Genomic DNA, 21,678 nt, shown 5'->3' with positions numbered 1-21,678 from the left:
TGAGGAAAGCAAATATGTTACACAAATCTGTAAACAGGAGGACACTGTAATGAGAAGAAAACATAAATAATTCTGAGATAAAGCAGCATCCCGCATTCCTTCAGATAGCCAACAGGTAATAAGAATTTAGCTTTACATCCACAGCAATGAACAACATTTCTAGCTGAACTATGATAACTAAAACCTGTTAATCAAGACCCTGTTCTGGTATCAGTGAGAACTGAATGAAGCACCACAAAAAGTGTGTTCCAGTCTCCTTCTAAATGACAATGTATTTTGATCTATTGCAGTGAATACATTCAGTATGACTCCAGTTAAAAGTATAAAACTAATCTTCCGTATATTCCTAAAAAAGTCCACGTCAAAACACAACTGAAAACCCCAAAAGATTCAAAAGAATAGCATGTTAGTAATGGTTGTTCAATCCAGCACTTTACCCTTTTCTTTGTCAAACGGCAAGCTATAAAAAGTGAACACAAAATCCAAAAATACTGTTGCATTAAACACAGATATGAATTATAACAGCATTAAGGTGGTGCATACCAAGGTAAGCACATGATGTCAACACATCTCTATATAAAATGCAATCTTCCTCCCATCAGACTTTGATAGGTGAAAGTCACATGCACAGTATGCATCATTGCACTGTTAAATTTTCTGACTGTACGCTTGGAGTGAGGACTGAGAGCCTCTCTCTTACCTAGCATCTGGGCAGCCCTCTCACAAGATGAGTGCAGCCACTCACATGCATCCACCAGGGCACTGCAGTAACTCATGTGAGGCACCAATATCTCAGAGACAGGGGAGAGTCCTTCACAGACCTGACTGCTGCTTCAAGTGGTACCTCTCTAGGACTTAGGAGAAAGATAGGGTCTAAAAGAAAGATGGGGATAGACTTTTTTATCAGGGCCTGTTATGATAGGACAAGAGGTAATGGTTTTAAACTAAACGAGGGGAGATTCAGGCTAGAGAGGAGGAAGAAATTTTTTTACAATGAGGGTGGTGAAACAGGTTGCCCAGAGACGTGGCAGATCTCTGGAGACATCCAAGGCCAGGTTGAATGCGGGCTCTGAGCAACCTGATTAGCTGAAGGTGTTCCTGCTCATTGCAGGGGGTTGGACTAGCTGACCTTTGAAGGTCCCTTCCAACGCAAACTATTCTATGATTCCATGACTACTTCTATATCACGCTTATCAGCCTCTGGCCAGCTGGTAGCTCCCTGTCCTGCATTTCAGTGCTATAAACGCACATACAAGTAGGCCAGAAACTGAACATTTGGACTAACATCTGTTGCAGAAGAAAGAGACAGCTAACTGACATGAGGACACAGTCTAACCAGGAACCAAGAGAAGGTGTGTTGCCATATTCCGCAGCAGGACATGTACTACTGCTAGCACAGATCAAGTGCATATACATTAAGTCATGTCTTCAATTAAAGACAGATACCTTCAGAAAAACCACTCATCTGATGTAATTTCTGAAGGTGGCTTACACAGAAATGGCAATGTTCTCTGCCAAAGAAGTTCCATTTATCCTTGCCATTTGTCTTTTCATCCTGTTCTGAGTCAACTCCAGGGCTCCTCTGACGATGCATCATTTGAGCTCCACCAATGAAAACGGCAAGACATTAAATCAGCACAATAAAAAGAGCAATTTTTCTAGGGTTAGTGAATTGACCAGTATTATTCTGCAACCAGACTATTACCAGTGCTGATGCAAAGGAAGAGAAAATTGTGTAGTAGAACAAGGTATGAGCAGAAGTACAAAGCATTAGCTTTTAAAAATATTTAGTAACTCATTAACAAGATAGGAAAGAGAAGTAATAGCAGGAGAAAGACCTTCCTCTTTCTGCAGCAGTAGGATGACAATTTCTCTTAGATTTAACATTAAACCATATCTTAGATTAGATCAGATCAATCAGTGGAAGGACAGACATTGATTACCCTGAACCAAGTGTTAAATGAGCAATAAAACTCAGATGGATTTTGAAAGAATAAAGCACTAATTCCTGAAGCCTGCATGTTCTCCCAATATGTAGTGCTCAGAGCATCTCATTAACAAGAAGCTCTCAGATTCTCCTGCTGGGAGCAGACAACAGCAAGAAGCAAACCTGTACAGTTATTTATTTCTTTATTATAGATTCTTAAACCACTGTTAATGAATTCTTTAATTCGCCTTTCTGTTATTACGGCAAGTAGTAGTAATGGTTCAAATTAATGTTCCTGAACACACATCTAATTAAGTGAAAAGCCATACTGTTACAGTCCTTCATCAGCAAGATAAGGAGTGACTGAGGCAATAAGCCACCTCCAAGCAAGTTATAATCCTCAAAGCAAGTTTAATTAACTTGCAGGAGAACATACAGAAGAAAGCCACTGCTATTAGGACAGTCTATGTAAAAAATAATGTAAGCTATGTCTAAATATAGATTAACCAACTAAAGAAAAAGTTGAACAGTTTTGAAACCCATTTCCGATAAGTAACTATATAATTTTAAAGTATAGCTGAACTAGCCTAACTTGAATTTTAAAAAATAAATTACCACATCTTAAAAATGAACTCCAACTAGTCTCCTAACAGTTTATAATTTCAAGCACAAGAAGTTTGGAAAGAGGATTACTTCATTTTTCCTTTACATAAAGAAGTTTCTTCTGACATAATTGTTCTTGCATGATCTGAATAAAACCATTAAGGAAAAGAAAAATATACAAAAGAAAAAAATATAAAAAGGAATCTATTAAAAGGAAAATGTAAATAATAAATTTGAACCTCAGCATTTTTGCCCTAACATACTGTGTTTGAGACATGCTTCTAGCTGACTCTTGTCTTACCAAAATGGCTGGTATACTTTTAACATTTTTTGATTTATAAAATCTAGAACAGATAAGTGTTTAGTGCATTGTCAGTGAACAAGGATTAAAAAAGGCAATGAACAATTTACCAGGGCAATTCAGACACTGCTGTATCCTTCCCTGGAGCTGTTTTTCCCCCCTCAATTGACCTTTCCAAGACAGAAACGAAGGAAATGCTGCAGGACATATGGCAAAGCATTTCCACATAGGAAAATAAGGCAAGGTTGTTCTTGGGGAAATCTATGAATCTTCATGCTTACTGGCATTTCAAAATACAGAAATCATTATCATATTTGATTAGATGCTAAGTCAAAATAACACACAGAGAAATATTAATCTGAAAATTTTATCAGGATTTATCAGAATAAGATAAGCAAGCAGTCTCTCATTTCCTTGAGCTTACTGAGGAGTTAATGCCCTGAGAGTAATCCTTTGTTGATGCCACTTAATTATGAAAGCAAACTCTGCCCTGCCATATGGTTTGGGTTTTTTTAAGAAAATAAATGAATTCCCTAGAAGGTTTCAGATTGCAAGAGAACTCATTTATTTTTATCTGCCAGGTCACATGTGATGTTAAGAATGATGACTGGGGCAAATTTTAAAGATACAGTTTCATGGGAACATTGCTACATCACCCTGTGTCAAAAGCCAATAGTCTTCATAATGTACTAAGAACCGTTTTACATCCACACTGAATTTTCTCTGTAGAGTGTTTGTCGTTAACATATTTTCCTTTTTTTCTTTTTCTCCATTTTACATAGATGTACAAACTCATTCAATTTAGCACATACCTATTAAGAAAAGTAAGATTTACATTAAATCTAGACCAAGTTAGCATAACACTGAGGAATGTGTCACATTGTTCAAATGCGAATTTTGAACCCCAGCAACCATGAGAAAAATTGTTCTTCTTCCCTCCAGAAACTGAACTGTAATCTTTACTTTTCTTCACTACACAATTTGGGCTGTTTGATCAAAGTCAGGCAAGTTAATTTTCTCACTCTACCTTTTCCCTGTCTGTCCCCACCCCCACCACCACACTCCCCCATTTCTCAAAGCTTTCTAAATGTTGTTTTTCTACAGGGATAATTTGTGAAAAAATGTCCCAGGCAACCAGGGCAATTGTAGGTTGTTACCGAGACCCAGGATAATTCATTAGTCATTTTAGAAGATATTCCTCTCCCTCTGAAGTCTTCACCAATTGTACACATACATCTCTTGTGCAGCAGATTGACAGAAGACCAAACGACACTTTCAAAACGAAAGTATTACAGCACTTACACTTCAGATCCAGTAGATGTTATTAAGCGGAACTGTTACACTGGAAGGTGTTCATGATTGTCAAGTGACTCTGACACAAAGTGCAAGTCCTGTTAAACTTGAAAGTTGTGCTAACTCCTTTTATAATTACAACGGGAGATACAGTTGAACCTGTACTATGTAGGAATATGCAGAAGCTAAAGCAGTCACTACAGAAAGGCACTGGACTTTGCGGTAGGAAACGTGTATGAGTGTGACCTAAGAAATAAAGACATGCCCCACAGTTGAAGTAGAAGATTTGTGAGGAATTTGAAAGGTGAACAACAAAACAGACTGCAGTTATTTGTTTCTATTGCATTCAGAGAAAAATGCCTGTGCACACTCTAGAAATAAGCCAGACTGAGCCAAAACCAAACTTCATCGGGATCAGCAGCCTCTCTCCCTAATGGGGGTGGTAGGAGAGGGAAAGAATGGGGTGGCTCCAAATTTTAGGCAACTCCTCAGCACAAGGGAAATCACAGAATGTTAGGGATTGGAAGGGACCTTGAAAGATCATCTAGTCCAATCCCCCTGCCGGAGCAGGAACACCTCCATGAGGTTACACAGGAATGTGTCCAGGACGGTTTTGAATGTCTCCAGAGTAGGAGACGCCACAACCTCCCTGGGCAGCCTGTTCCAGTGCTCTGTCACCCTCACTGAGAAGAAGTTTCTTCTCAAATTTAAGTGGAACCTCCTGTGTTCCAGTTTATACCCCTTGCCCCTTGTCCTATCATTGGTTGTCACCAAGAAGAGCCTGGCTCCATCCTCATGACACTCACCCTTTACATATTTATAAACATTAATGAGGTCACCCCTCAGTCTCCTCTTCTCCAAGCTAAAGAGACCCAGCTCCCTCAGCATTTCCTCATAAGGGAGATGCTCCACTCCCTTAATCATCTTTGTGGCTCTGTGCTGGACTCTTTTCAGCAGTTCCCTGTCCAGTGCCAGGGTGGACTGGATGAGTAAGGTGAATGTGTGTGCTAGTATTGCAGTAGTAACATTAACAGATTGCTGCAGATGGTGAAAGAAAACTGAAATAAGGCTAGGAGACTCAGAATTAATCAACTCAAGACCCACAGAAAAACTGGTCATTTTGCAGAACAAAATACCAACCAGAGACTTCTCACAAGGTCTGAAAGACAGCAGTGGCAGAACAGATTAAATTGTAAAAATATCTATTTTTGCAGAGCAACTACAGGATTCCAACAGACATCAGAATAATACCGTTACTTCCCAAACTGGACAGGTAAGAGTAATCTTAGCAATATAAGACTAGTAATTACCTTTCTGGTCATTGCCTGCTATGGCAAATACTATAGAATAATGTCCCTTTCATATATTTAGAGATCTCTATCTCAAAAATATTTCTGTTCTTGTTTTGTTTGCACTAGTAAAATGGGACAAAACTCATTGTTTCTTTACTAAATTACCCACAGCCAACTTGAACTGGTTTGGCTTCCTGCCAACACTACCGTACAGTTTGTACAACTATTTCCTTCCCTAGATGTACCGGCTGATGGATTTATGGGCAGGTGCTGTGCACACGCACAGCCTTTGTTTTCCTGCACTACAACTCCAACTCTCTTCATTTTTGTTTTAGCAGCCCTTCCCTAGATCTCTTTCTAATTTTAGGTAGCCTTGATTAAGCGTATATAAAGAGAAAAATACACACTACTACCATTTGAGCCTCCCAAGGACCTTGTGCAATGATATCAAAAGTTCTCTATCACTATGGGAGACACCTTTTGAGGCATTATGGGACCATATCTGTCTTTTTATATAGCTGCATGACATTGGCAGCTCTCAACGTGAATCCAGTCTGGATCTCAGCTGGGTTCTTCACTACCTTGCTTATTAACACAAACAAGTCATGAACCTCTTTAGAGGCTGAATAACTTCAAAAATGGAAGAGAATCACTTGCAATGAATATAAGTGATAGAAAAGAGATTTAAGGATTTCTGACAGTATTTAGTTTCTAAGAGACAAATTTGGGAGAAGAGTTCACTAAACTCCACTAAGGTGAAAGAAATCAGTTATAAACTTAAGTTAAGCCAGAACACAACTCCTTGTTGTGAAAAGCATTTCTCTGGTTTCGAAAAACACCACATCAGTAAAGCAGAAGCATAGAGGTGAAAGCATCACTCCCTGTTTTTATTTGGATGCTGGACAAGTAAATCATAATGGAAGTACTTCTCTTGACAGTGTAAACAGAGTAACCTACACTCATTTGTAGCTTTGCCATGTGCCACATCACACATTTCCCTTATCTACCGTTGATTGGATAGAGGAGGGAAAACCATGGTAAAGGGCTACAAATTATTAGTTTCACAACTGAACAGGAATTGTAACTGTTTAGATCTTTCAGAAATCACATTGCACATAGTTATTAGTTTGTACAAGAAGATAATTTAAAAGAAATTGCTGGAATATTCTAAGATAAATAACTTTATACCAAAAGATTTTTGAACAGGGAGGAGGATGTCCTTGTCACTGTCTTTATGAGACCACATTTGTGGCTTAGGGCAGTAAATAAATTCCTCTAATGGCTCTTCAGATATGTGAATCCTGTGAGGCAGATGTGTGAGAAACTTGAACTAAAATTTTATTCACAGGCCATAGCACAAGTATCGTAATATTAATGCTCTGTTCAGATGGTCCTGAGTGAAAAGTAACTACAAACAGCATATTAAGAAAAAAAAAAATCCCGACAACTGGTTGCTAGACTCTGAATCTATGACTCCATGACATACAATGACTTTCACCATATACTCTGGTACAATGCTTCAAGAAGAGAAAAATGTGTAGTAAAAAAGACAAACTAATATCAATAATATGTACAATTAGAGAAACCCACTGCCAAGTGCAGTCATTCTAAAGTCAGGTCTCCATGGCCAAACACAATATCATTGTGGAAAATCTTAGAATTTAGAATGAAAATGCATAATAAGGAAAGAAATATCCAATAAAATCAACAAACTAATAACAGTCAAATATACTGGACTGTGGAAAACAAAGATTTCTGTTGTGGTTTTAAAAACATTGAATATTTTTAATTTTTCAATTTTAGCCAGAATATGAATATGAAGTTCTGAAGCAGCCATAACTTACAGAGAAACCAATGAATCCTATTGGGATCCTATTGTGTCTTTTGCAAAAGGTAGAATTGGCAGCTGGCATTTTTTCGTAGTCACTGCCTATTCAATAAAATCATCCAAAGCTGATACATAGTGACTCAAAAGACTTCATGAAAAGCACAAGTTTAAATGAGCATATTCTTTGCTGAGATTTGGAATCCAGATGAGCAGTATGGAGGTAAAAAAAGAGAGTAAAAGTTAAAAAAAAAAAAGAAAAAAGAAAATGTTTTTTTTCATCGGATATTGAGATCTGTACAGTGTGCATTGATCCAACACACAATTCCATGGGACTGAGAAGAAGCTCAGACAGCTCTGACTTAATGCTGATTGCCTTTACAGAACAGCACAAGTTCACAGCCTCATGCCTCATTTCATTTGGCAGCTTACAGAATAGAAAAATCAACATGAGTGCACAGAATATGCCACTTCAGGTGGGCCAGAGACATATATATGTATCTCCACAGAAAGCTTTGCCCCTGTAGATAAGCAACTTTCATTGCACATCTGACTCTCTATTTTGAACCTGATTTTCAACCAAGAAACAAATTGGGAAACAGAAGCATATTGCAATGCTAAATCTAACAGAAAAATGAAGTAACTAGAACTTTGTTAATTCAAGAGTAAAATAACTTCAGAAGACAGATTTAAATAATAAGTTTAAATAGTTATTTTTTTTTGACAACCAAATGTGTTAATATACTTTATATACTGAGAAGAAAAAATGGTGTTCAAGGACTCTCACTGCTTCAATGTTGACACCTAAGACAGTGTCACTGTTGATCACAGCTTGCAAAGTACTGTCCTGCTGTGCAAAAATTATGATTACCACTGACTTTACCACTAATTCTGCAGTCTTTAACACATCATTCTTGGCATTGTACTGAATAATTTTTAGAATCATCCAAGCGCAAAGAGATGTATTGTGTATTAGGATCATGGCAAGTTTTATACTATGGCAACTTCTGTCACATTGTCACGCAGCATCTGCTTGTTCTAAGGTATGCTTCCAAAGTTTGAGAATATTCCAGGAACAGTTCTCTTAAAAATTAGAATATTGTGAAGACTTAGGATGCTTGATTGCAGGCAGTGCGTCTTTTAACTTTGGTCAGGCATAAGAGAAATAAACACATACAATGTTCAGTTTAGTGGGTTTGGAAGGCAGGGCAGTCACAGTAGAGCAAGCTGATGTTAGAGTTTGGCTCAATATTAATTCCCAACAAAGAAAAAATCCAGTTTGGTACAACATGAAAAGAGAACAGATTTCTCACCTTGCTCCAGCAATAAGCTCTTTTTGTCCTGGGTCAAATGTTAACTGTGAGAAGTCCACAGCGTCTTCTGCTCTGAAGACATGTAACCAAGGGGCAATTTCTAAAAAAAATCAAGAAATACAACTGTTACTGTACATGTCATAGTTGTAGTACATCAGGTAGCTGATATTACATTTGCACATACTCTGAGCTGCAAGTTTTCTCACTATGGTGCTCTAATGAAACATAAGAGACTTTTACCACCATACCACATAATTTACACTACAGGGCTGTAAAATATATAATCACCCAATACACGCTTGGATGAAGTATTCAAATTTTGGTCTGATTTATAAGCCAGATGTGTTTTTCCTCCTTAGGTAAAGCAGAAAACACAACAGTACAACTGCAATTCACTGATACATACTCAAGTGAAGTCAGATTGATTTTCCATGCATCAGAAGCAGCTGAGGAGTAGAGATTTGGGGTTTTTTACTTTGTTCTTTAAAAAAGGATCAGATCAAGTGGAAAACAATCAGAAAAACAAGCAACTTTGACTTTTCATCATATTCACAATGAAAAGGTTGAGACATAAGGGATGAAAAAAGGAAAATGCCTGACATTCAGGTGAACTCTGGATTATTTTAACCTGCCTTTCTCAGAGCAATTTAGTGCTACATGAAACAGGGCAGACAAGTGGGTGAGTTGCTGAAAATCAGCAAGGAGCATTACTCATATTCAGAATATGAATCTATTCCTGCTTTCGAAGTTTAAAACACATAAACAACTGCACATCAAATCCTTAAACATTTGCATTATTAGCAGTCATTTTTGCATTCACATCACTAGCTCGATATACAACAGTGTTGCTACATGAACACAAATGTTCTGGGAACACAGCATGATTTTCTTTCATTTCTTTTGTCTAATTGCTTGTTTGGGGGGGTTGTTTGTTTTTTTTTGTTTATTTTGTTGTTGGGTTTTGGTTGGTTTTGTTTGGGTTTTTTGGATGTTTTGTTTTTTGGTTTTGTTTTCTTTTCTTACTGTAGTCACAAAGCAGTGGTCTAGAAAGTATGTGAAAGGTGAAAAGGGCTATGTATGTATGGCACAATGGGCTGTGGAACTGTCTACTGGAAGATAATAGATGTGAAACAGTCAATAAGAAGGTGAGCACATGGCTATGACCACTTAGAACAGAGCCAACACCCCTGAGAGTGCTATGGCAGCATAATTTTTGACACTGGTATCACCAGTTGAAGCTCACGTTGCCAACATCCATTCTAAGTTTTCTTCAGTCATGAGCATATTTTTCCATTTGCAAATGTCTGGGTTGAAATAATCCATGTCTGGTTCCCCTTTTCAGGATGATTTGTTCCTAATTTAAATATTGAAGTTTTAGCACAAGTAGGTCATCCATTCCTAAGGAGAGGGCCCAGGAGAAAATTGTTATTCTGTGTCAAAACATGTTCAGCCATTGCAGAGAACCATTAAACACGCTGTGCAGAAGCTGTAGCATCATATTCCTTGGATAAACAGATGGAACCATGCAGTAGAATCACTTGGGTGTCAGAAAAATAAAACTTCCTCATTTTTAATGACAGCTTGTATGCATCTGGGCAATTTCAGGTCTGTAATGCAAGTTTGTACAAGTTCTGCAGAACCTGCAGCTAAATTCAGTGTCGATTAAATCTGTACTGGGTAGGTTCTCAAATCAGAGTCTGAACACTGGGCAGGAAAGAGAATGGGAGAGCATATTAGGTAACTATGAGTACAGCTGCCATCAGCTACTACTGCTGATGCTGTGCATAGAACCTAGTAGGATTCCATAGGAGAGACAAAAAAAATATACACACACATATATACGTTATAGGCCTGTGTAACCTTACATATACTTATTTATCTATTTATATATGTAAGGCTACACAGTCAAGCCTAAAAGAGGCATTTCTTAACTTTTTTGTACTTGATTTTGCAACCTTAACTTTTCAGTCATGCATTTGTATGAAACAATCAATTGCAAAGTTCTAAAACGTTGAGAAATTAGGTGGTATATGAAGATGAGGAAATCCACGTCTTGAAGAATCTCACTTACTGGAGAAAAAGAGGAAAAGAAAAATAAAGCTAAATAAAATTCTGTTTAGCGGTTTATCAGCCAATGTATCTAAATTCTCTATAAATTTCCTCAGACACTTCCCATATGGACACAGAATACGCACTTCTTCTTCACAGAATAAAAATACATACACACACACTCTCCCAGCCAAAAACAGCTCCCAGTTCTGAGAGATGCAGAGAGGTGGGCTACTTTTCCTTGTATCAAGCACTGTGACCGGGACAGAAATGGATGTAAAACAACTTTATAAAGTAGCAGAAATTCAGACAAAATGATAATAATGATGAATAACTAATAAAACCATAGAAAAATATTCTATGGAAAAAAAAAATCAGGGTTTTAAAGACAGAATAGAGCATCCAGGCTGGGAGTCCAAACAAATCATTGGCCAGAAGTCACAAGAAGGGCTGAAAGGACAACCTAGGACATGACTTTAGTCTCTCAGCAGGTACATTCCCCTCCCATATGGCCGCACAAACCATGGGAAGTTCCGCCTTGCACATACGGGAATTCACACTCTTTGAGATGGCAGCCACGGCTCCCTAGGCTCTATCTGTCTGTGCTCACACCCAGAGGTTTCTGCTTCTGATGTACAACCTTGCAGAACCACACACAAGTCCACTCCTTAACTGCCAAAGCAGAACTCAGGCTATCAATGTATTAACATTCAAATCTGGATTGTTGTGGGCAAATACGCAGAGCTGAAAATGCCATTGGCTCAGTAGCAGATCTGCACACAGGGAAAGCCAGAGCTGCTGTGGAAACAGCCGTCTCTGAAAGACAGGCAAGGCAAGCAGTTGAGGATGGGATCACTTCAGCTCCACGTTGGTACAACAAATGAGATCCTTGGTCTCCTGTAAAACAAGGAAAGCAGTAGCTCCCCATGGCATGGGTATGCCAGGGACATACCCGTGAGGTACCCAGAGGTATAGTGGTGCCAGAAGACTACAGGGAAGACTGAGATCCAAGGAGGCAATTCTCTTCCACTTGTCCTGCTGTCTCAGAGAGGCACAATAAAGCCTCAAGGTACAGCAAGCAGGTGATTGGGACCATTTTCAGGTTTGAAGCAAAGGGGCAAGGGCCACACAGTGCAAGACAAGCCCAGGCTAGAGAACAAGAGAACGAAGACTTACTAAGAAATCTCTCTGAAAGCTGATTCACCTCTGTCCCTCCAAAATATAAATTATTTTACCCTGTCTGTTGCGTTCAGCAGTGTTCATGCTTGGGGAAAATAAGGCCAGGAAGAGCAAATGGCAGCTAGAACAGGGTCTTTTTTCAGCAAACATTCTGAAACTGTATCTCACATGTGTCACAGTGGCATCATGCATCACACAGAAATAAGCCTTCATGAGATAAAGCTACTAAAACTTTGTGACACTTCTGTAAGGGAAAACAAACAAAAAACCTCCACAAGAAAAAAAAATCTAACAAATCAAACACCCATGTGAACTGTAAAAGTAAAAGCTTATTTGTGAAATTCTGCTTTGAGTTACACAATTTATGTAATTAAATCAATAGAATGATTAGACTTATTTTCATCTAAACAGCAAAATCTAGCAAAAATGCCTTAAGTGAAACAAGGCCTTTCTGTTCTGTTTCAGGTTATCTCCTTAGAGTCAAAACTGCATAACAAGCTATTCAAGTCCACAAACTATTTTTATTTCAATTAAAAACTCATGATGAAGTAATATACAATTATAATTTCACTTAATTAACAGTTTTCACATAAATGCAGAATGTCAAGCTTTACAAAATAACACAGCTATCGATTTTGTATATTACAACGGTACCATAGATAAATGTGTAAATTAATTAAGCTGGTCGGCTGATGTGTAACCTAATGGCACTGCCTGATGATCACAGGTGACAAACAGCAACATCCTTTCCCTTTCTCTTTCCCATTCTAACTCTTTCCTTCCCAGAATTCCCCTCCCTTTCCTCTGCCCTCAGTTCAGGTGCAGTACAGTAAAATACCTGGTCCTTTAGAGACTTCTCTCTTCTTATTCCTGATACTGAAAACACTTACTCAGACACACCTTCAACCTGGATCTTTTTTTGTTTGTTTTCACTTTTAAAACTAAGTATGCATGTTTACCATTCTGCAGACATCAGTCTCAGACTTAAACCTGTCCATGGAAAACTATATCATGGTATACATACAGCCATGACAACAGCTGGTCTCTTCAACGCATGCTGGAGCCCTTTGGTACATTCAATAGATACTTACCCTTAGCAAAAAAAGACTTGTGTTTTTGTTTGGTTGGTTGGTTTTGGTTTTGTTTTAATATTATTATTACTATTACAGGATTGAAATCTGCAGGCCTTATAACTCAAAAATATTCCCAAAAGAAAATGCATGCTTTCCCACAGAACTAAAAGATGGATCCCAAAACAGTTGGATTCTAAGAAAACTATAGCTATCTTTCACATGCTGGGAATCAAATGCTATGGGTTTTCCTGGGAGTTTCAGGTTTTGGAGGGTTTTTTTGATAGCTTACATTTAATAAGAAACAAAGCTTGCTATGACACATAAACCTAGGGCAAAGCAAATGCACTGAAGTCCCCTCAGCTCCTAAGAAAGGACAAGGGAGCCTCCTTAGGAGCTTTAAAGACAAAAAGGGTTAAGAAATCAAAGCTGGGCAAAAGAATGTTAGATACTCATACAAAAAAATGGAAGTCCAGATATCTGTCTCAGTTTAAATTTAGTAACTGCCCAACAGGCCATAGCTTGTTTGGTTTAGATTGTCTAAGCACTTGCCAAGGGCTGAGCTCTACAGTTCTTTGCAAACAGAATAGTAAAGTACACTCAAAGTTTCATTACTCAGCCCTTTAAAGTAGAGCTACAGTAAACAGTAAAATAAATTGAGAAATGACTAATAAGGAATAGAGTGGCATGTATTTCATTCAGAAATGATCTTTAATGGTAAATAACAAAGTTACAAGACAATAAAGACCTCTGATTTCATTAAAAAAAATAGCAGATGTTAAAAAATTCAGTAGCATTTATGATGTGTGTGTGTGACAAATCATGCCATGGTGTCCTTTTTGAACACAAACTTAAACATATGCACATACCATCTTCTTGAATAAACTCTGTTAGCAAAATTATTGTTGTTGTTGTTATTATTATTACTATTATTATTATTACTATTATTATTATTACTACTATTATTATTATTATTTTGCTAACAGAGTTTATTCAAGAAGATGGTACTGTGCATATGTTTAATAATAATAATAATAATAATAATAATAATAATAATAATAATAATAATAATAAACACCATCATAGTTGAAAACTAGCAGATATGCAATATTAACAGGAGTCTCTGGGTGGCATCAGTACAACAAATTCACTAATCTTATCATAAGAAAATTAAAATATACTACTGTATGCTAAAGTTATTTTATAATGAAATTTATCTAATCTAAGAATGATACATAATCCACATCTTCCTGAAGCTGTATGACGACTTTAACCTAACCCAGATCTTGCCATCCTGTGGCACTCAAGCTACATTACTATCCCAGTCAAATGCAGTGAAACAAGTCAGAAGTCTCTGCAGTGAGGTGCCACGTTGACTCCATTCCATCCTACCTGCTGCCCTGGTGCCAGCCTCAGTAGCCCCAGGGGAATCTATTAAACAAGGTGTCATGGCTGGCAAGAGGGGATCTACCTGTTCACTCATTCAGTGCATCCCATTTTGCATTTATTTACAGCATTCGCTCTCAAAGGACACAGTTATGTATATTTGTAAACCCTCTACTGTGACACTTCTGGACTCCATTGTCCCTATCTATTTTAAAACTGTGACTGAGAAAACCAAGATTTTCTTCAGTAATTTCTGTGTGATTTTTAAGCCCTCCTTTTAAAATTGCCATTATAATATAAATATATCTATGAATAATAAGTTCAGTCAGAATAACTTTAGGAAAACAAGCACTGCTCTGTGTTGAAAAAAAAAAAATATAAGAAAGATTGTGTGCCATGTTGCATCCTTTACAATTCACTTCTGTCTATATGTTTTTTTCTTACATTTCCAATCTTTAATCTTTTCTAGCTCTTTCGCTGTATCCTCTATTCACAGAAATGCATTAAACACACCCTTGCTGGTAAGTCATTGACTCACTGCAGATGAAAATGTAAAGAAAGAATGTAAAGAAAGGTGTCACAGCTCGAGTGAAAATAAAAAAGGAAATACATCCAAATACTATTCCACAGATTCCAACAAAAAAAAGAGGACTCCATCATGACAGTTCAGCCAAAGAACAGCTGTACCAATGAAAACAATCACAATCCACCCTGCTTATCCAAAATGGGCTGAGGCTTAGTTTGTCAATGACATAACTTATTTTTCCAGGACTTGTGTTGCTCAGCATTCACATACAATGACTCCATGTTTTAAATAATTCTGAGAATAAGATTATTATTTTTTTTTTAAATAAGCAAATAGTAGGAAGAAAGCAGCTATAGTTACAAACATGTAAGTGACAATATAAGATAGATATAGGGTTTTTTTCCTCAGATGAACTTCTGAAAATATATCTGCAAACAGACTTCTAACTCAGGCATCAGGGCTTGTGTGGTTGTTGTCACTGTAGTGGAAAGAAACACATGCTACACCTGAACACACTATCATGCGCTCCTCGGGCTGCAGTGCCGTAAAGCTCCACCACAACGATGGTGCTTCTATTTCTGGTACACATTGTTTAAACCCGTATAAATGCAGGTTATTCTTTACGTATTTGTGATGCCATTCTTGACATATTTATACTTAATGTATATTGTTGTACATTACTTAATGACTTAAAGTCATTCTTTACATATTTGTACTTACCTTGGACCTAATGCTTCCTCTATCTATTTGTACTTACTTTGGACCTTTTGTATTTATTTGTACTTACTTAAGACCTAATGCTTCCTCAACCTAGCCCAACACTGCTGCATAATAGGCCAGAATGGGCTTTTCCCAATGGATATATTCCTGTTGAATGCATTAATCATTAAAAACGTCATTTCTTCTGAGAAAGACAAGCAAAGACAAGAAAATCATAAACCAAAAATCTCATCTAACAAAGAAAGTAAGGACAGCAAATATTTTTCCATTTCTCTTACAGAAAAGACTCATTATAGGGGTTAGAAGTACCCCAGCAAGAACAATATTCTAATTATACTAATTTCAAAATCTGAGCATGAAGATCCACTCTGCTACTCAGAGGCCAGAAAGATGCCTTTTCTGTAACTTTTAGTGTAGCGGAAGGACTAACTACTTCATTACGAACCTTAAGAAATGGACAAACAATAAAAAAGCAACTCTCTAACATTTAAACCTTACAGAAAGAGACAAATCTGTTCTAAAAAAAAAAAAATCAAAAAGCCAAGTCAATCCCAGTGCAATGCCTCACATCCAGATGTCAAGGCTAAAGAGGGTCATGGATGTAACAAATCTGACAGTCTCTGCTACCAGAAGGCTCTAATACACTAAGTGGAGTACACCAGAACAGACTGGATGTAACATATGCAGAGAAAAGTACTAGTTTGACAACAAAAAGGTGGCATCAGCTGACACCATTTCTAGCTCCTCTGTAAAATGAAAGGATTAGGACAGATAGGTCCATTACAATACTCAGTATTGCATTTTAATGAAGAAAACATTGCATGTAGCCCTTACAGTCCAGAACACATTTATACCAGGGCTGTGTATGCTACCAACTTTAGTAACACAGAATTAAGGGTATGTGGACATCATAATTGGGAAACATAAGAATAAGTGTTTATAATAGCTAATCCCTAATTTTTAATACAATCACAAATTAAAAAATATTTCTTATAAAAATTAATATTTTTAAATCTAGAAAATACACTGAAAAATATAAGCATTCTGGTAATTAGACAGTAATTAGGAAGTAAGAACTGTACAGTTTCTACAATAGGGATCCAGGAAGATATAAGAAAGCAGACCACCACTTCTTCCCACCAAGGAAAAAAATAAAAGCAATTGTTTAGGCAGGCTTAGCTAATGCAATCCAGTTCTCTATAAAAGAAAAGACAGAATTAGAACTTTGCCCATCATGATTAGATCAGTAACCACAAACTGAAAGATTCTTCTTTTAAGTCTTACCACACTACATTTGGTTCCCCTTTGGAAACGTGAAAACACATTAGATCTCCATCTGCAGTTCAGAGCTCATCTTTGCTTATAGGAAGGGGGAAAACAAAACAACTCAACCCAAACATATGAAAAACAAAGCAAAACATAAGGAAAAAAATCAACAAAAAACAAAACAAAACACAAAACCAACAAAAAGACCAAACAAAAACTACTGCACCCTTTCAAGATCCGGTATTCTGGAGGTCTCTTCAGATCACAAGCAAGTCAGCTGCCTTCCTTCCACTATCCAACATCACCTAATACAGTCCTAAAGCTTGCCTTTCCTTACAAAGAGAACTGCAAAGGCCAAGAAATAAATACGTAGCTCTAGCCTTAACTAGAAGCTCTGCCAGCTCCTCAAGATCCTCTCCACTTTAAATTATCTGTAATAAAACAAATCTAAAGACCATAAACCTCTTTACATTTTCCAGAAAGTTCACCACCTGCTTAATGTGCCTCAGTTTTTTAAACAACTATTAAGGAGACAGAACGATTTTAGAGGTACTGAGGCAGAGCTACAAGTAATTTATTTGTTACTAATGGGAAAACCAGAAAATACAGTATACTTAAAATATATCTCTCTTGACTTTAAACGAGTGAACTTGAATTTTTTTCTTACACCTACTGTAAACTTACTTCCTTCTACCTGACTCCTGACATATTTCATTGGTTCTCTTATTAGGCACAAAGTCACTGCCCCCACAATCTGGATGCTGCTCTCCAGGCAGGGCAGGCACAGCAATTGCCTGGCCCTGGTTCCCCAATCTGCTTCTACAGTCCACCTTAACCTTCTAAAATCCAGCCTGCATTCCTGTTCTCTTTGTCCTGCCAGAGCTTCCCCAGCTAGAAGTACATATTTCTGCATTCTTATGTGTGTGCACATGTCTATTACTGGGATAATTAAAGGGAATTTGGGTTCTGACTGTCTGTGCCCCCGGGGAAGAGACAGTAACATCTGCTGCAATGACTAGTTATTTCTTATTTTTCTGAACAAGGGTTTAGAATTGTTTATGCTTCATTGTTCAAACACACACGTTGCATACAAATACAAGAAGGTGTAAGGAAAAAATGATTGAACGCCCACCTAGATGAAAGAGGTTTCGGTGCTACGAGCCCAGTTTTTATACATTCAAAATCACTTGTGAGTTCCACAGAAATTATGCAGTGACAAGGCATCAGCCATGATATATAATTACAGCCCCTTTGAGTTGTCTTTCTCTCATACACAAAACCAGCGTGAAAGTAGAGCCTAAGATCATTCCAGAAAGCAAAACAACAACAACAAACAAAACAAAAAACAAACAAACAAAACAAAACCAAAAAAACACACCACAACAATAAAACCTACTTCGCAAAGTTACACAAGCCAGCTGGAAGAGATCTCATTAACCATACCCTTCCTCCTGACTTGACGTTCTATTTTTAAATTATTCAGTATCAGTCATTTGAGGATAGCATTGTATTTAAAAATATTAACTAAGTATGCTTAACATTTTAAGTTGTCAAGAATTGTGGAATTGTGCTTAAAAATTTTCATTTGCCTCATCTTCCTCACCATATTTTGAACAACAAATGTAAAGTGACTGTTAAGTAAGCCAAGAAAGAGTTGAAACAGGATTTCAAAATCCTAGTCTGCTTTAAAGCAAAAGGCCTACCCATCTTCACTAATTGCTCAAATTAGGAACCATTAAAATATCGTGCCAGCAGAATACCATGAAGAAACAAATAAAAATTAAGGAAAAAAAAGAGAAGGGAAGCGCCAAACCTGAAGCATTTGAGTTTGGAGGGCTCAGTTCTGGGTTTTCTCCCATGAGCCAATTAAATGCAATATAGACTCATGTCTATCCACTTGCAGATTGCATTCAACTATCATTCTCACTCTGTTTAGTCATCGAATACATCTGTTCTCATTATTTTGTAATGGAATATTCAGAAGTATCAGCCTGAATGACATCACCTTGACATAAACTCAAACCCACTGTTATAAAAACACAGTAGGGATTGAAATCTGCAATCATTGTTTAGATTCTCCACTATCCCAGCTGTGGGAAACTGCTCTCCTCCTAGTTATCATTAAACTTCATGTTCTTTAGGCTGCCAGAAGCAGATTTAGCGACCCTGTTCTTTAATTGTATGTACGCCTGGCTGTACAACGGATAGGAGCGCAGGGGCTGTGGATTCTTAGAGGAGAAAACAAACAGCAAAGGATTTCCAGAGGGGAAGCACCTGGAGAATGAAAAGGCAGAGCTCAGGTGTTGTACTTGAAAGGGCAACCAAGGAGTCACCCCCATTGCATTTCACAGCTAGGATGAGTTTTCCATATATCAGTAAATACCTTAATATGCATTAGAAGAAAGAACTTAGACAGGAAGCAGAGAGATTGGAGGGATCACTGGAAACTATTAAAACAAACTTGCTCTAGCAGGCTACACATGATCTAATGGTTTATAGGTTGTATCACTTCAACTCAAGATACTTATGTATAAACGTACATACACATATTTAGGCAAATGGGGAAGCATCCAGGCCAGAAACATAAAACACATACGAACTGCACAGTTTAAAAAAAAAAAAAAATAGTTTTACGATTAAAAATGACCAGAAGCCTGTCATCAGATTAGAAGCAGATAAAAGTAGAGATGGGATGATGTCCAAGTAAGGAGGCACAAGAAGGTCTATAACCTAAAAACATAGGCAGTGAAGTGCTAATGAAAGTCACTGAGGCAAAGATCCAGAAAGTTTAAAAATAAATAATCAGGGAATGTTCTGAACACACACCACCATACTGAGAAAACAGTAAGGGTAAGTTCACATGCTTCAAGAGACAAAGAAGATTAGGGGACAATGTATTTATGGAAATACAATGCTATGCAAGATTTAGATAGAGAGCATAGAGGGAAAGGCCGTAAGAATGATGGAAATAAACTGGGAAGACAACAGAGGGGGAGAAAAAACCTCAGGAAAACACAGGAATTATTATCCTGCACCAAATTTTTGTTCCTTCTGTTTTATTATCCCGTTTGCATCAACTACTAGTTCAAGATGGCCCAGAGAAAGAGGTATAAGGAGCCTGCTGTAAACAGCAACGGTGTTATTAGTCCAGTTTTAATATGATGTCTCAATCCAATCTCTAAATATGAGGAATGGCCCAAAATTGAAACATATCATTTAAAAGTAGAAAAGAGGGAGGAGAGAGTACGGAAAGCTAATCAATGGAAGAGATCTAAAATAAAAGATATTATGAGAATGGAGTGAGAATTCTGAGAAGAAAAAAAAAAAAAAATAAAACAGTGAATGAAGAAGGATGAACCAAAAGAGATTTTCACCCAATTTACACTGTAAATAAACTTTGCAGATCAGGTGATCCACACTTCAGGCTAAGACTCATTCGGGGCTATAGGCAGAGATGAGCACGCTACTATTACAAGGGCTTTTTCCGCAATGTGAAAACTATCCCACGAAGCTCAGCTGTGTTTTGACGCACTGAAATACTACTTACTGCATCTGCCCTTGGGAGGTTCTGCCAGTCAAAACCCAGTAACTTTGCACCTCAGGCAGCACAAAGCCCACACCCTCTTCCCACCAAATGCAGTTCCTGCTTCCAGTTACCAGCGCTGGCCCCTGCGCTGCCACTGCCCGCCTCCCTGAACGTGATGGTGAGGGATGGACTGCGCAACACACTGGACATCCTTAGTTATGGCCTCTCTTCAGAGGGTCTTAACCTTTCACTTTTTAACACTTACATGCTGACTTTGGCAACCAACTGCAGAATTCCTTTTGAAGGACATCATGTTGTATGGTTATGGGAAATCGGTATTAGGTCTCGACATGGAGTTTTATAAAAAAACCTGCTCAATTTTTATATATTTATTGTAGGGAACAGAAGCATAAAGTCAAGTGCCTACAGACAGTTATAACAATGCCACACTATTTTTGTGGGAAATATCTATGCTTCAATAGTCAAAACCTTGTTTCTAGAACTGACTGCAATTACGCATTTTTACTTATGTTGGCATATGAACGTACTAAACTTTTTTATTTACATTGTTTAAGCATAATACAATTTCTTGATTCTATCAATTCTGCCCAAGACTACTATAGCTCATAAAATATTTGCAGTACTTTAGATGTTGCATACAAAAAATACAAAGACTAACACCACAAGCAATACTGTAACACAAAGGGCATACAAGGTAAAGCCTGCCACTAATCTTGGTAAGAGCTTGAAACCAGGACTTCAAAGTGGAACATACTTCCCACCCCCTAAACTCCCCCATCACAAAAAGACACCCCCAAGCCAAAAAAAGAAAGCGACAAGCAAGAAAAGAAAACCATAACCCATAAACAAAAAGCATAGAACTTCTTTTTGTAGAAATTGTTTTTGTTCCAAAGAGCACTGTCAAACTTCAAGTATTTGTCATTATTAACAACTACATTAGCTAATTTACTGTAGAGTTAGCTGTAAAACGGTGAGCTCCTAATTTTCAGAAATGGTAGAGAAGAACCACATTTCTTTGTCTGGAATGCCTTCAGCACAAAACCTGAAGTGAGCACTCTAAGTGAAAAGACGAGCTTATGACAAGTTAAAGTGTGGTCTCACCTGAATGTGACAAATTGCCATGTAACAAATAAGTTTCTACCATGCTCAGCTACATAAACAAAATAAGCTGCTATTTAGCATCATATAGTCTTGTCAATAGCAAATGAGCAGTGCTGCAAAAGGGAGGCAGGAAAGAAAGCATGTGAAAAAAATATCGCTTTGAAGAAGCACTAACTGCACTTCTCTACTTCCACACATTCTGTCAAACTCAAAGTATCTCTGGAAGTAGCAAGTGACAAGACAAGAGGAAAGGACCTCAAGTTGTGCCAGGGGAGATTTA

At 37.6% G+C, this 21,678-nt stretch overlaps 1 protein-coding gene across 22 annotated transcripts in view; it reads right to left on the bottom strand.

The window, feature by feature from the left end:
- The window catches only part of SEMA5A (semaphorin 5A), a 348,961-nt gene that overhangs the window by 193,799 nt on the left and 133,484 nt on the right, over positions 1–21,678 (bottom strand). For all 22 annotated transcript variants that reach the window (XM_065052681.1, XM_065052686.1, XM_065052695.1 and 19 more), the window contains one exon: positions 8,555–8,654. In XM_065052681.1, the coding sequence (XP_064908753.1) occupies positions 8,555–8,654 (100 nt within the window). The remainder of the gene's footprint in view (positions 1–8,554; positions 8,655–21,678) is intronic.

The sequence above is a fragment of the Columba livia genome, chromosome 2, assembly GCF_036013475.1.
Source record: "Columba livia isolate bColLiv1 breed racing homer chromosome 2, bColLiv1.pat.W.v2, whole genome shotgun sequence".
Classification (NCBI taxonomy): domain Eukaryota; kingdom Metazoa; phylum Chordata; class Aves; order Columbiformes; family Columbidae; genus Columba; species Columba livia.
Note: the sequence above shows the minus strand (reverse complement) of the source record. Positions and strands in the feature narration are given on the sequence as shown.